General features: G+C 42.4%; 1 protein-coding gene across 3 annotated transcripts in view; it reads left to right on the plus strand.

Moving 5' to 3' along the window:
- The window catches only part of Mondo (MLX interacting protein mondo), a 357,772-nt gene that overhangs the window by 132,263 nt on the left and 209,175 nt on the right, over window positions 1–16,334 (plus strand). For all 3 annotated transcript variants that reach the window (XM_070102299.1, XM_070102301.1, XM_070102300.1), the window contains exon 2: window positions 15,174–15,280. In XM_070102299.1, coding sequence (XP_069958400.1) covers window positions 15,174–15,280 — 107 coding nt within the window. The remainder of the gene's footprint in view (window positions 1–15,173; window positions 15,281–16,334) is intronic.

Genomic DNA, 16,334 nt, shown 5'->3' on the forward strand with positions numbered 1-16,334 from the left:
GGTGAAAAGCAGGGGCGCCGTGGACACAATAAGAAAACATTGCATCAACATTCCTGGTCCCAGACTATTCAGCATTTTATCAGAAGATATCTGAAACACTGCTGGAACAAGTGTAGAAGTCTCCAAGAGGAAACTGGATTATTATCTTCACCAGGTGCCAGATCAACCAGGCTGATATGGATAAGTGGGGCATCGGGCCACCAGCAGAAATAGCCTGGTTGGCCAGGCAAGTGCTAGACAAGCCTGGCACCTGGCCGGACCCCGAGAGTAGAAAAAAAACTGGAAAGAGGCCACAGGTAAATCACATGTGAATGGAAGATTTAATACAAACTTTCAGACTTGTAACTTGTGTATTTCCCCCAAAAATACTGCAGGTGGAAGACTAATTATTGTTGCAGGTGAAAGACTAATTACTACTACAGGTGAAAGACTAATTACTGTTGCAGGTGGAAGACTAATTACTATTACAGGTGGAAGACTAATTACTATTACAGGTGGAAGACTAATTACTATTACAGGTGGAAGACTAATTACTGTTGCAGGTGGAAGACTAATTACTACTACAGGTGAAAGACTAATTACTGTTGCAGGTGGAAGACTAATTACTATTACAGGTGGAAGACTAATTACTGTTGCAGGTGAAAGACTAATTACTACTACAGGTGAAAGACTAATTACTGTTGCAGGTGGAAGACTAATTACTATTACAGGTGGAAGACTAATTACTATTACAGGTGGAAGACTAATTACTATTACAGGTGGAAGACTAATTACTGTTGCAGGTGGAAGACTAATTACTACTACAGGTGAAAGACTAATTACTGTTGCAGGTGGAAGACTAATTACTACTACAGGTGAAAGACTAATTACTGTTGCAGGTGGAAGACTAATTACTATTACAGGTGGAAGACTAATTACTATTACAGGTGGAAGACTAATTACTATTACAGGTGGAAGACTAATTACTATTACAGGTGGAAGACTAATTGCTACTACAGGTGGAAGACTAATTACTACTGCAGGTGGAAGACTAATTACTACTACAGGTGGAAGACTAATTACTGATACAGGTGGAAGACTAATTACTGCTACAAGTGGAAGACTAATTACTATTACAGGTGGAAGACTAATTACTACTACAGGTGGATAACTAATTACTACTGCAGGTGGAAGACTAATTGCTACTACAGGTGGAAGACTAATTACTATTACAAGTGGAAGACTAATTACTACTACAGGTGGAAGACTAATTACTACTACAGGTGGATAACTAATTACTACTGCAGGTGGAAGACTAATTGCTACTACAGGTGGAAGACTAATTGCTATTACAGGTGGAAGACTAATTACTACTACAGGTGGATAACTAATTACTACCACATGTGGAAGACTAATTGCTACTACAGGTGGAAGACTAATTACTACTACAGGTGGAAGACTAATTACTACTACAGGTGGAAGACTAATTACTACTACAGGTGGAAGACTAATTACTACTACAGGTGGAAGGCTAATTACTACAGGTGGAAGACTGATTACTACTACAGGTGGAAGACTAATTACTGCAGGTGGAAGACTAATTACTACTACAGGTGGAATACTAATTACTACTACTACAGGTGGAAGACTAATTACTACTACTGCAGGTGGAAAACTAATTACTGCAGGTGGAAGACTACTACTACAGGTGGAAGACTAATTACTACAGGTGGAAGACTACTACTACAGGTGGAAGACTAATTACTACTACAGGTGGAATACTAATTACTACTACCACAGGTGGAAGACTAATTACTGCAGGTGGAAGACTACTACTACAGGTGGAAGACTAATTACTACTACAGGTGGAAGACTAATTACTACAGGTGGAAGACTAATTACTGCTACAGGTGGAAGACTAATTACTACTACAGGTGGAAGACTAATTACTACTACTACAGGTGGAAGACTAATTACTACTACTACAGGTGGAAGACTACTGCTACAGGTGGAAGACTACTACTACAGGTGGAAGACTAATTACTACTACAGGTGGAATATTAATTACTACTACTACAGGTGGAAGACTAATTACTACAGGTGGAAGACTAATTACTACTACAGGTGGAAGACTAATTACTGCTACAGGTGGAAGACTACTGTTACAGGTGGAAGACTAATTACTACTACATGTGGAAGACTAATTACTACTACAGGTGGAATATTAATTACTACTACTACAGGTGGAAGATTAATTACTACAGGTGGAATACTAATTACTGCTACAGGTGGAAGACTACTGTTACAGGTGGAAGACTAATTACTACTACATGTGGAAGACTAATTACTACAGGTGGAAGACTAATTACTGCTACAGGTGGAAGACTACTACTACAGGTGGAAGACTAATTACTACTTGTAATGGTTATAATCATAAAAATGATTTGTAAAAGGTGGAATGGTAAGCCAGTGGAAGTCCTCGGTCAGATGACCAAAAGCTCCAGCTGAGGGACATCACATTACTAAGACCCGCCTCAGGAAACACTTGTATGATCACACAACTCTCTTATAGCCTTTATTAATACTATGTTATTAACTCCTTATTTATAAGGATGTTTAGCCACAAGGAAGCTCCCTGTGGTGAAGCGCGCTGCAATGTGTGTACTCACCTAATTGTGGTTGCAGGGGTTGATTACAGCTCCTGGCTCCGCCTCTTCACTGGCCGCTCCCCTCAAGGAAGGTTCCTTGATGTTGGTGAGGGGCTCTTGATTTAGGGAATTGGATCTGTGCTCCAGTTCCCCGAATTAAGCCTGAATGCCTTCCACATCCCCCCCCCCAGGCGCTGTATAATCCTCCGGGTTTAGCGCTTCCCCCTTGATTATAATAATAATAAAAATTCACTGGCCGCTACTAGGTCACGCTTCCTGCTCCATGAGTGTGTGTGTGTGTGTGTGTGTGTGTGTGTGTGTGTGTGTGTGTGTGTGTGTGTGTGTGTGTGTGTACGTGTACTCGCCTAGTTGCATTCACCTAGTTGAGGTTGCAGGGGTCGAGTCCAAGCTCCTGGCCCCGCCTCTTCACTGGTCGCTACTAGGTCACTCCCTGAACCGTGAGCTTTATCATACCTCTGCTTAAAGCTATGTATGGATTCTGCCTCCACTACATCGCTTCCCAAACTATTCCACTTCCTGACTGCTCTGTAGCTGAAGAAATAATTCCTAATATCGCTGTGATTTATCTGTGTCTTCAACTTCCAACTGTGTCCCCTTGTTACTGTGTCCCATCTCTGGAACATTCTGTCTTTGTGTGTGTGTGTGTGTGTGTGTGTGTGTGTGTGTGTGTGTGTGTGTGTGTGTGTGTGTGTGTGTGGGTGTGTGGGTGGGTGGTGATGCAGCAACAAGTGTTGTTTCCGTCTTGTATAAGTTGTGTTCATTAGTGCTGTGTCGTCCACAAACACTGACACTGTAAGACTCCATCAGCGGCTCTTGATCCACCCTTCCCTCCCATTTTCCAGGCGCCGTGTTGCCCTTACGGGGTTAGCACTTCTTCGTAAATTTAATAATATAAAGAAGAGTGTAAGTCCATAGGGTTATCAAAGCTTATTCCTTTCTTATGTTCTTACTGAGTGACTATTGTGGCACTCCACTGTTTATGCCTTCCTTCCTGAAGATATAACTAGGTACACAGCTACATGTGCAGGTACGAATAGTAATATAGGCAGGAGAGTGCATTTAGGTACTGCGGGATGCTTGTTACACGCTGACAGAGGATCGAGCCTCCACCACTTGTGCTGATTAGCTAACACAGTTGATAATTTTACATGAATATAATAATAATAACTAGATATATTTCGGTCGCTGCATAATACAAGTTATTCCGTGTTATATAACCCCAATACTCTGTGCCTCAGTGTAAGCCACTGGAATAGTGCATTGTGCGGCTGAAGTTTATAATTCAGCTAAATATTAGTGTTGAAGACTTGTAAATCAGAAGAAGTATTCAGAAATCATCATATAACACTAATGTCTCGATATCAATAAAATTGTCAAATTCAGAGGTGCACAGCCTTCCACTAGGAAACACCAGCTTGGAAGCTAAACTGATGAAGCATTCTCTTGGTGTCTTAGAAAGACCAGTATTCTAAAATACACCAATATATTAAGTTTGAATCCGCTCAAAAGTCACATTATCAAATAACAGAATGGGTGAGGATCGTACCCATGCCTGGAGAGTTCTAAAACTCACAGGCCAGTGTGTTAACCACTTGACCAGCTGGCTCTTATAGGCTTCATCCAACTAGATATACAGTATTTCTCTACATCATAGGGCTATGATGGATATATAGGGCAGCGGGCCTCCAGCAGTAACAGCTAGGTTGACCAGGCTAGCACCAGACAAGCCTGGCCCATGGCTGGGCTACGAGAGGAGATTCTTGGAACTCATCAAAGGCATATCAGAGGAGGTTAGCATGGGCTCCACTGTGACCAGAAATGCATGTTTTTCAAACGAATCCCACACCAAACCCTGATCCACCGGGAGGCTTGGTCATGGACTGGGCCGCGGGGGCGTTGACCAAAGGAACGATCTCCAGGTAATACACGAACGGTATACAGTACCGACTGTATACAGAAGCTATATACAAAAGAAGAGGTAATCAGTCCCTCAGCCTTGGAGTTGGTGTGAAGACCACCGTAGTCTGTGATCTTCACACCCACTCCAAGGCTGAGGGACTGATTACCTCATCTTTTGTATATAGCTCTTCAGTCTTCCAATTCTGTCCTGGAGTTTGTATTGATAGAGCCACTGGATGGCGAAACGTCCACAATAAAGATACCCAGATGTTGCACATGTGTCTAATTTTTCGATCTCCAGGTATATTGACCAATAAGCTGGGACGCAAAGTAAGCTTAATGGGCACTATCCTCACCCTAAGATGCATCAGACATTAAATAATAAAGCCATGACGATTAAAACACATGTGGAACAGCTTGGTATCTTTATTGTTAAACGTTTCGTATACACAGTAGGCTTCTTCAGTCAGATACAGAGGCAGCAAGTGTAGTAGTGAAATGATGATGTAATCATTCCATCAAGTGACGGAATGATTACATCATCATCATTTCACTACATCAGCTGCCTTTGTATCTGACTGAAGAAGCCCGCTGTGTAGGCAATACGTTTCAATACTACAGATACCCAACTGTTGCACCTGTGTCTTAATCGCCAAGTTGACGCTATTTTCCACCATTTTCACCATAAAGTCATTATGAAGAGGTAGACTCAAGTATATTTAACGTGATTTACCGGGAAACTCACTCTGAATTTCACTGTGCAGTCATGGAATTAGTGGGGCACCTTATTTTGAACTCGTGAAGTCTACATCATTGAGAATTTCTGAAACAAATGTCTCACTCTTCAACTTGTAGGTTTTCTAAGCCATTTACATAATATCTGAAGCTATTTGAACCATTCCAGGGCGCTGGGAATGCGTTCAACAACTTTGATCATAAGGCAGCTGCTCATGTCAGTTATTACAAGAATGTAGCCCTAGGTACTGTACATCAGCATTGAAAATTTGAAGGCGAACAGATGAGGCCTCGTGTTATGAGCGAAAAATGAAAAGTTGTAAAAAAATAATTCAAGCAGTCGTTTATAGGTCTCCCTTCAGGGATAAATAATAATAATAATAATAATAATAATAATAATAATAATAATAATAATAATTGTCATGACAGGCTATCTGAAGTTAACCTGAAGACGATATTAAGAGTTACCTCCCCGCTGCTTGTTCTCATTTCTAGCTTATTGGGCCTCTATGCCTGCTCTAGAAGCTGTACTCACCTATTTGTGGTTGTACGGGTCGATTCACAGCTCCTGACCCCGCCTCTTCGCTGGTTGCTATTAGGGCCACTCCCAGCTCTTAGAATCTTGTTCGCACCTCTCTTGCCTCCACTACTTCACTCTCCAGATTGTTCCACTTCCTGTTAACTCTAGTGCTGAAGAAATGTTTACTAACATCCCTGTGACTCATCTGAGTTGTGGCCCCTTGTTCCTGTGTCTGTCTCTGAAATATACCGTCCCTGTGTGTGTGTGTGTGTGTGTGTGTGTACTCACCTAGTTGAGGTTGCGGGGGTCGAGTCCGAGCTCCTGGCCCCGCCTCTTCACTGATCGCTACTAGGTCACTCTCCCTGAGCCGTGAGCTTTATCATACCTCTGCTTAGAGCTATGTATGGATCCTGCCTCCACTACATCGCTTCCCAAACTATTCCACTTACTGACTACTCTGTGGCTGAAGAAATACTTCCTAACATCCCTGTGATTCATCTGTGTCTTCAGCTTCCAACTGTGTCCCCTTGTTACTGTGTCCAATCTCTGGAACATCCTGTCTTTGTCCACCTTGTCAATTCCTCTCAGTATTTTGTATGTCGTTATCATGTCCCCCCTATCTCTCCTGTCCTCCAGTGTCGTCAGGTTGATTTCCCTTAACCTCTCCTCGTAGGACATACCTCTTAGCTCTGGGACTAGTCTTGTTGCAAACCTTTGCACTTTCTCTAGTTTCTTCACGTGCTTGGCTAGGTGTGGGTTCCAAACTGGTGCCGCATACTCCAATATGGGCCTAACGTACACGGTGTACAGGGTCCTGAATGATTCCTTATTAAGATGTCGGAATGCTGTTCTGAGGTTTGCTAGGCGCCCATATGCTGCAGCAGTTATTTGGTTGATGTGCGCTTCAGATGTGCCTGGTGTTATACTCACCCCAAGATCTTTTTCCTTGAGTGAGGTTTGTAGTCTCTGACCCCCTAGACTGTACTCCGTCTGCGGCCTTCTTTGCCCTTCCCCAATCTTCATGACTTTGCACTTGGTGGGATTGAACTCCAGGAGCCAATTGCTGGACCAGGTCTGCAGCCTGTCCAGATCCCTTTGTAGTTCTGCCTGGTCTTCGATCGAGTGAATTCTTCTCATCAACTTCACGTCATCTGCAAACAGGGACACCTCAGAGTCTATTCCTTCCGTCATGTCGTTCACAAATACCAGAAACAGCACTGGTCCTAGGACTGACCCCTGCGGGACCCCGCTGGTCACAGGTGCCCACTCTGACACCTCGCCACGTACCATGACTCGCTGCTGTCTTCCTGACAAGTATTCCCTGATCCATTGTAGTGAATTCCCTGTTATCCCTGCTTGGTCCTCCAGGTTTTGCACCAATCTCTTGTGTGGAACTGTGTCAAACGCCTTCTTGCAGTCCAAGAAAATGCAATCCACCCACCCCTCTCTCTCTTGTCTTACTGCTGTCACCATGTCATAGAACTCCAGTAGGTTTGTGACACAGGATTTCCCGTCCCTGAAACCATGTTGGCTGCTGTTGATGAGATCGTTCCTTTCTAGGTGTTCCACCACTCTTCTCCTGATAATCTTCTCCATGATTTTGCATACTATACATGTCAGTGACACTGGTCTGTAGTTTAATGCTTCATGTCTGTCTCCTTTTTTAAAGATTGGGACTACATTTGCTGTCTTCCATGCCTCAGGCAATCTCCCTGTTTCGATAGATGTATTGAATATTGTTGTTAGGGGTACACATAGCGCCTCTGCTCCCTCTCTCAATACCCATGGGGAGATGTTATCTGGCCCCATTGCCTTTGAGGTATCTAGCTCACTCAGAAGCCTCTTCACTTCTTTCTCGGTTGTGTGCACTGTGTCCAGCACTTGGTGGTGTGCCCCACCTCTCCATCTTTCTGGAGTCCCTTCTGTCTCCTCTGTGAACACTTCTTTGAATCTCTTGTTGAGTTCCTCACATACTTCACGGTCATTTCTTGTTGTCTCTCCTCCTTCCTTCCTTAGCCTGATTACCTGGTCCTTGACTGTTGTTTTCCTCCTGATGTGGCTGTACAACAGTTTCAGGTCAGATTTGGCTTTCGCTGCTATGTCATTTTCATATTGTCTTTGGGCCTCCCTTCTTATCTGTGCATATTCGTTTCTGGCTCTACGACTGTTCTCCTTATTCTCCTGGGTCCTTTGCCTTCTATATTTCTTCCATTCCCTAGCACACTTGGTTTTTGCCTCCCTGCACCTTTGGGTAAACCATGGGCTCATCCTGGCTTTTTCATTATTCCTGTTACCCTTGGGTACAAACCTCTCCTCAGCCTCCTTGCATTTTGTTGCTACATATTCCATCATCTCATTAACTGGCTTCCCTGCCAGTGTGTGTGTGTGTGTGTGTGTGTACTCACCTAATTGTGGTTGCAAGGGTCGAATCATAGCTCCTGACCCCGCGTCTTCATTGGTCGCTACTAGGTCCACTCTCTGCTCCATGAGCTTTATCATACCTCTTCTTAAAGCTATGTATGGAATGTGTGTGTGTGTGTGTAGCTGGGCGGGGCGGCAAGTCTTGTGTAATTTAAACACCTGATGAGAAGCATCCCTCGCTTGGGCATATCACAGTCCTACTATTGTTATCGTGATGCAGGATGTCACCTAATCAGATAATACTCTTTGTAAAGCGGCACGAACACGTGCAGCTACACGTACACAGGTACAAATTCACACGTACACAACTACATGTAGACGACTTCATGTATGGGAACGACAGTTACATATATCAATGTAGGTACAACTACACAGCTACATGGCCAGGTATACCGATAGAGCTAGATTGATACAGTGGTCGGAGAAGTGGCAGATACACTTCAATGTGGACGAATGTCAGGTTATAATCCTTTGAAACGAAAATAACCATGGCACTTATACCCTAAATAAAATAGATCTCAAACCGAATGCGAAAAAGATTTGGATGTTCTAGTTAACAGTAATCTAAAACCAAGACAACAGTGCATAAATGTTCGCAATAAAGCTAATAGAATTATAAATAATAGAAGGTCCTCAGGTTTTGCTTTAACTTTATATCTTGGAACAGAGGGCATCTACTACAACCTCATAGCTTATTAACTACTAATTATAAGTGAGAAAGATTGAATTCTAGAGGGTCCTGCCTAGCATGGGCCAGTAGGCTTGCTCAGGTACTCCTCAGGTTTTGCTTTCTTGCTTCTAGTGAATCCCGTCCTCTACAACTACAACGTCTTCCTGATCTCGCCCTCGACAGTATTTAAAACTTCCCTCTCATGCTTCAGCTTCACATTGTTCCTGACCATGGAGCTGAACTCGTCTCCAACCTGAGGGACTGACCACCTCATACTGTTTCTCCAAGGTTGATGGACTGATTACGTCTTTGTACCTTTGACCTCACTGCCTACAATCCATTCTCCTCTGTATTTGACCGATAAAGTCTACCGTGTAAGCTAAACATTTCAACAATAAAAATACCCAACTGTTGCACATGTGTCTTACTCATCAACCTGTCGATATTTTATACCATTTTGGTCTACGGTATCACAGAATGAACATAAATGATCTGGAAAAGTTAGAGAAGGATGACGAAGTTGATTCATTGTATCAGAAATCTTGATTGTATTGTCTGTATAGTCCTTGTGGCTTAGCGCTTCTTTTTGATTATAATAATAATTGATTGTATTGTCTGGAAAGGCACGGAATTGTGGGGGTTACGATTGAAGAGTACAAGTGGAAGACATGAATAAATAAAAGCTCTATATGTAATGTGCTAAAGGTATCTAACCAAGACAGGACTCGCATGAATGAGTTTAAGTTAAAAAAAAAAAGATTTTGAAAGGTTAATGGGAAGCACTGGTTTAGCAGTAGAGTTGTCGATGAGTGGAACAAACTCCCAGGTGGCGCCGTTGAAGTATCTTGGGCAGCTATAAATATTGACTGGATGGGGCCATGGGTGGGTGTGGGTGAGGCTACCTGGAGGTTGTTCCGGGGGTCAACGCCCCCCGCGGCCCAGTCCATGACCAGGCTTGTGAGGTGGACATGCCTAGCATAGGCCAGCAGGCCTACTACAGTCTTCGTTCTTATTTACGACAGCTACATATGCTGGTGTTAATATGGTTATAGTTACAGGCACCATTACGACTACTTGTGTAGCAACTAATACCATTACAGCTAGATGTTTAGGCACAAGTACCTTCAGCAGTTCTGATAAAGGTAGAGCTTCTCGTACCAGAGTAGGTATCCACAGAGGCCAGGGTATAGGCGCATACAAAGTTTCAACTCTAGCTGTAAGGTGGATGAGCATTCGCAAGGTCAAGTTTGTGTATTGATCCAGTGGCGGGTGTAAATCTTGCCCACCTAGCTATTGTGGTAGTCACCTCCCCCTCCAACCTTCCTCAGTCTCACTGACCAGTCCACACACTGACGAGATGATTGTACATGAGATATTTCTGTCAGTTTACACGTCATGTATGCATTAAAAGTTTCAACCCTTTCTATAAGTTAGTTTTCTGAAAGTCAATTTTGTACATTGATCAAGTGGGCGGATGTAAATATTACACACGTAGCTATTATGCTGCAAAATAACAAAAAGGCATAATACCGTGACTGGAACAATACACAAATAACCCGCACATAGGAGAGAGGAAGGAGGAGGAGGAGCTGACGACGACGTTGCGATCCGACTTGGACCATTAACAGAAAGGAGAGAAGGAGGGAGTATATATAGGCCGGAAGACAAGGACAGGACGAGAGGTAGTAGAGGAAGAAGAGAAGTAGTGGTGGAGGTAGTAGTAGTAGTAGAGTCGGTCAAAGACTGAGAAAGAGGAGCACTGCAAGGGAACTAGAGGCCCACAAAGGGTAGGAACAAGAACACAGAGGGGGGAAAATAATAATAATAATAATAATGGACCAAATACACAAGGCAGAAGAAAGAAAACCCAAAGGAGAAAGAGGAAAGAGGAAGAGGGAAAAGGGGGAAACAAGAATCAGGTTAAGTCACGGGTGTTTTGAAGTTTGGAGCATTTTACAATGTAACGGGAAAGGAAGGCATCTACAGAGACACAGCCACGACTAAGATTCATGGAAGGAAAGTTGTGTATTAGGGAGGATTCAACCAGACGGCGACTGTGAAAGTTAGAAGTAGGGTAGACAGTTTTAGCAGAAGACCAGTCAGTAAGATGACTGTGATCTCTGACATGACAGAAAAGAGCATTGTTGGCGTCGGCAAGCCTAACACTACTTTTGTGCTCCCTGAGTCTGTCAGAAAGAGAACGTCGAGTTTCTCCAAAGTACTGAAGAGGACAAGATGGCCAAGAAATAGAGTAGACACCGGGAGAATTTATAGAGGGAGGAGATGTATGAACTAAATTGTTGCAAAGAGTGTTAGTCTGAGTCTGGCGACAAGTAAGTTTAATGTCTAAAGAACGGAGAGAGTTGCTGAGATTAGAAAGACCGGAAATATAGGGAAGGCAGAGGACATGAGAGTTCCTAGGAGTAGAGTTTGGGAGAGAAGAAAGTCCGTCCAGCACGTGAGAAGGCAGAGTATGAAATGGGAAGGGTAGCCAAGACGGGAAAATGAATTACAAAGAGTGCAGATTTCTGATTCAAGGAACTGAGGATGACAGATACGGAGGGCACGGAGAAAGAGGGAGATAAGAACATTTTTCTTAACAGAAGAAGCACGATAAGAAACGTAGTGAATCTACATGCCACCTGTATCTCTCCTATGTGTGGGTTATTTGTGTATTATGCTGCACACCAGGTTCCCCCGACCCTTCGTCATTTTCACTGACCAGTCCATACTCTGATTGACCGGTCCCAAGTCTGATTGATCGCAGATCATACCATTCTACAAGTTTTACGTCATAACAGCTTCAAAAACATTCTTGAACCACAACCTTCACACTCTTTCCATGATGATTTATTCGTCAGGGGAGAAAATCAAGAGTCTAAGAAGTCTTTCCGTGTGCCTCACTCTGGCGAGGGTGCGATGATGGTGGTCCTGTACTGGACCAGTGCAACAGTGGTCCTATACTGGACCAGTGCAGCAGTGGTATTGTACCGGACCAGTGCAGCAGTGGTCCTATACTGGACCAATGTAACAGTGGTCCTATACTGGACCAATGTGAGTTTTTTTTTGTCTTATGAACACGCACGGACACTCCTGGTATTGAATGACTAACATGAGTTCATCTCTTTATGTATGCATGTACGAATATATGTATGTGATATATGTGTGTGCGCGCGTGTGTGTACACACCTAATTGTGGTTGCAGGGGTCGATTCATAGCTGCTGGCCCCGCTTTTTCGCTGATCGCTGTTAGGTCCACTATCTCCCTGCTCCATGAACTTTATCGTATCTCTCTTAAAGCGATGTCTGGATCCTGCCTCGACTACCTCACTCTCCAGATTGTTCCACTTCCTAACAACCCTGTGACTGAAGAAATATTTCTTAACATCCCTTTGATTCATCTGAATCTTCAACTTCCAGTTGTGACCCCATTGTTGCTGTGTCCCATCGCTGAAGCATCCTGTCACTATCCACCTTTTCAATTCCTCTCAGTATATGTCGTTATCATGTCTCTCCTGTCCTCCAGTGTCGTCAGGTCGATTTCCCTTAACCTCTCATCGTAGGACATACCCCTTAGCTCCGGGACTAGTCTTGTTGCAAAACCTTTGCACTTTCTCTAATTTCTTGACGTGCTTCACCAGGTGTGGGTTCCAAACTGGTGCTACATACCCCAATATGGGCCTGACGTACACGGTGTACAGTATGTTGAACGATTCCTTAATAAGGTGTCGAAGCGCAATTCTTAGGTTTGCCAGGCGCCCATAATCTGCAGTAGTTATTTGGTTGAAATGCTCCTCAGATGTGCTTGGTATTATACTCACCCCAAGATCCTTTTCCTTGAGTGAGGTTTCAATCTTTGGCTTCCTAGCCTGTGCTCTGTCGGTCTTCTTCTTGACTTTGCACTTCATGGGGTTGAACTTCAAGAACCCGTTGCTGGATAAGGCTTGCAGCTTGTTAAGCAGCTGACTCTTGGGAGACGGCCGATGTGTAAATATCATTAATTTACGACTAGTTTCGCCGGCGTTAACTGACTCCATCATCAGGCACTGTATAAAATGAAAGAAAATTAACTATAAGAATCAGATCTAAACATATGTAAAACATGAAATTAAGATAAAAAGAAAAGAATAAAGAATGAAAATGAAATACAACTAGAAAGAGAATAAACTCCATTGAACTTTCATTACTGCAGAGGGAAGATGCGTCTCTAATGGCATAGAGCAGGAGTGGCGAGCGTCCGGCCCGGGGGCTGTGTAAGGCCTGCGAAATCATCTAGTGTGGCCCTGCCAAGTCTGTGAAAAGTGCAACTCGAAAGGAATAACAGGATGCATTTCCCTACTCTGAAAGGACAAAATCCTTCTACGACACTTGAATACGCTGGTGAATGTGCGAAACTAAAAGAGGCATTTAATGAGAGATTTAAGGACGTGAAAAGTAAAATGGAATTGAACATCTGCTACACCGTTCAATGTGGAACCAGCTGACGTGCCTGATAACCTACAACACAAAATCATTCAGCTGCAAAGCAATGATGAGCTGAAAGCTAAGTACAACAACCTCCCACTGCTTAAGTTCTATAAACGTTACATAAGCAATGATGAATTTCCCACTTTGAGGAGACATGCATTGAAATATAACGTACAAAGACTATTGTTGCCAGCTCAGTGGTACTGGATCGATCTAATGTCGTGCCTAATAAGCTGAACTTCATCAATTAAAGCCGAACTCCCTTACAAAAAATTAGACATTTCTGAAATTTTCTTTTGCATATTGATAGATATTTTTTATTAAAAATATTGTGTAAAATTATTGTGGACCAAAATTAACTTAGAAACCTAACCTAATTTTTTAACCTGTTCTACTAAATACGTCATCTGGTTACACTCGTCATAAGTTGTTTATGTTGAGATAAACTCAGTCAGTGTGTATATTTGTATTTTTTTTACACATCAGTTTTACAGGCTAAGATGTTATCCTACCTCAGCTTATTTCAAAGACCAGCACTAAGATTTCCTACCATCCCCCAGGATGCCACCCACAAGTCTACTAATACCCAAGTACCTACTTACTGCTAGGTAAACAGGGGCAGCAGGTGTAACGAAACATGCCCAACGTTTCCACCTATGCCGGGCTCAGTGATCCTTTGAGCCTAGTGCTGTGTCAGTCTTACAATTATTTTCGTTTTCTTTCTCCCTCTTCTCGTCTCGCCCTCGTTTCTCTTCTCCCCGTCCCTTCCTCACATACCTCTTCCCATTCTTTTCTTCTTCGATGTCTTTCCTCTATAAAATACAATTAAATACACCTGGAACGGGAGTTATAACAAGATCCTGTTGATGAATGAGACATGTGTAACACCTGTGTAGCTTATACCCGTGTCTCACTTGTCTCTATTAATTTATCGGAACTATACATCATTAACAATATTTGACATTACACAAAACTGAGTAACATAACGTAACCTATCCTAGCTTATTTCGACTTGTTTAGTATGAGCTTGTATGATCTGCCTAGCATGGGGTGGTAGGATCTGCGTAGCATGGGCTAGTAGGATCTGCCTAGCATGGGCTAGTAGGATCAGAGCCTACCATGGGTTGGTAGGATCTGCCTAGGATGGGCTAGTAGGATCTGCCTAACATGGACCAATAGGATCTGCCTAGCATGGGCTAATAAGATCTGTCTAGCATGGGCTAGTAGGATCTGCCTAGCATGGGCTAGTAGGATCTGCCTAGCATGTGCTAGTAGGATCTGCCTAGCATGGGCTAGTGGGATCTGCCTAACATGGACCAATAGGATCTGCCTAGCATGGGCTAGTAGGATCTCCCTAGCATGGGCTAGTAGGATCTGCCTAGCATGGACCAATAGGATCTGCCTAGCATGGAAAACTCTGGAAACCGTTCACAGGTATATCACAGGCAAGCAAAGCCAGACTGTTTTACTTAGGCCTATTTTTAAAATTTCCAAAGTTGTTAGCTGCATTGACTCCTTGGCAGATCTCTCTATAACCTATACCTGTTTACATCTTAAATTTATTATTATTATTATTAATATTATTATTATTATTATTATTATTATTATTATTATTACTGTTATTATTATTATTATTACTGTTATTATTATTATACTGTTATTATTATTACAATATTATTATTATTATTACAATATTATTATTATTATTATTATTATTACTGTTGCAATTATTACTTGGGAGATTCTACATTAATTTGTAAGGTTATTGTGAGAGCATTGGTGTGCTAACTCGTGTTTGTTTGTGTTGTGGCAGGCACAAGATCACCTCACCCAAGTGGAACCGCTTCAAGGGTCTCAAGCTCATATGGAAGGACAAGATACGTCTTAACAATGTTATCTGGCGATGCTGGCACATGCAGTGTGAGTTGTCTTGTGCTTATGTTGTATTGCTGCTGTGGTAGTAGTAGCATGTGGTGGTTGTAGTAATAACAGCGTTTGTAGTAGTGGTAGTAGTAGAAGTTGTAGTAGTAGTGCTTGTATTAATATCAGTAGTACTTATTCTTAGTAGCTGCAGGAACCTGGTACATGTATAATGATAGTATATAAAGAAACATATCTGAAATATGTATTTACATATCTAGAACACTAGGCAACACTTAGCCTGTAAGCGTTCCATGTATAAATTTGCCACTAGAGCACTCATGGATGAACACATGAGTGTCACAAAACACTACCAATAACTGGACTCATGTTATTCGAGATTTTCTGTTGTAGCACATTATTGGCCTCCTGCATGGTGGGTATATTCGCAAACAGTGAGGTACTCTCAAAACCGGCTAGGTACAATTTTATTTTTAGTGTGAATGTCGCTTATATGTGAGATGAGGGGCCCCAGATTATTTCAGATATGCTTATCTGTTAGTATCTAGTAATTTAGATAAGTGCTTGGCAAGTAAACCAGTGATCGTGTGGAGAGCAATGCCATTGCCTGAGATGATGGGTCTTTGAAGTATGTTAGGTTCATGATTTTTGGGAAGTCAAAATTAATATTCTAAACATTAGGACACAATTTGAATAGCCTCCATCTTTAGCATTATTTCTCCGTTTGAAAGTTCTTATTATTCTCCCGTTATTTTTCCCGGCCTTTGCTCCATTTGCCTTATTGCTTTCTCTAAATGATAAGTCATCTAACATCATTATTCCTAAGTATTTTGCACGTTAATTTCATTCTTAGAAAAGGTCATACCGTGTTTTGCATCCAGTGCTTTTTTTTTCAGTTCATTTCTTAATATCTGATCAATTGGAATTTGTCACCATGGACTATCATGTTATTTTCCTTGGCCCACTGGAAGACATGATATTTGCTTGCATTTTTACCGTATCTTCTCCGTGGTCGACTTTCATGTTTATTTTGGTATCGTTCGCAAACGATGATATGAAGCTGTGGCGAGTGTTTTTATTTTGTCTCCTATGA

The sequence above is a fragment of the Cherax quadricarinatus genome, chromosome 81, assembly GCF_038502225.1.
Source record: "Cherax quadricarinatus isolate ZL_2023a chromosome 81, ASM3850222v1, whole genome shotgun sequence".
In the NCBI taxonomy this organism is placed as follows: Eukaryota; Metazoa; Arthropoda; class Malacostraca; order Decapoda; family Parastacidae; genus Cherax; species Cherax quadricarinatus.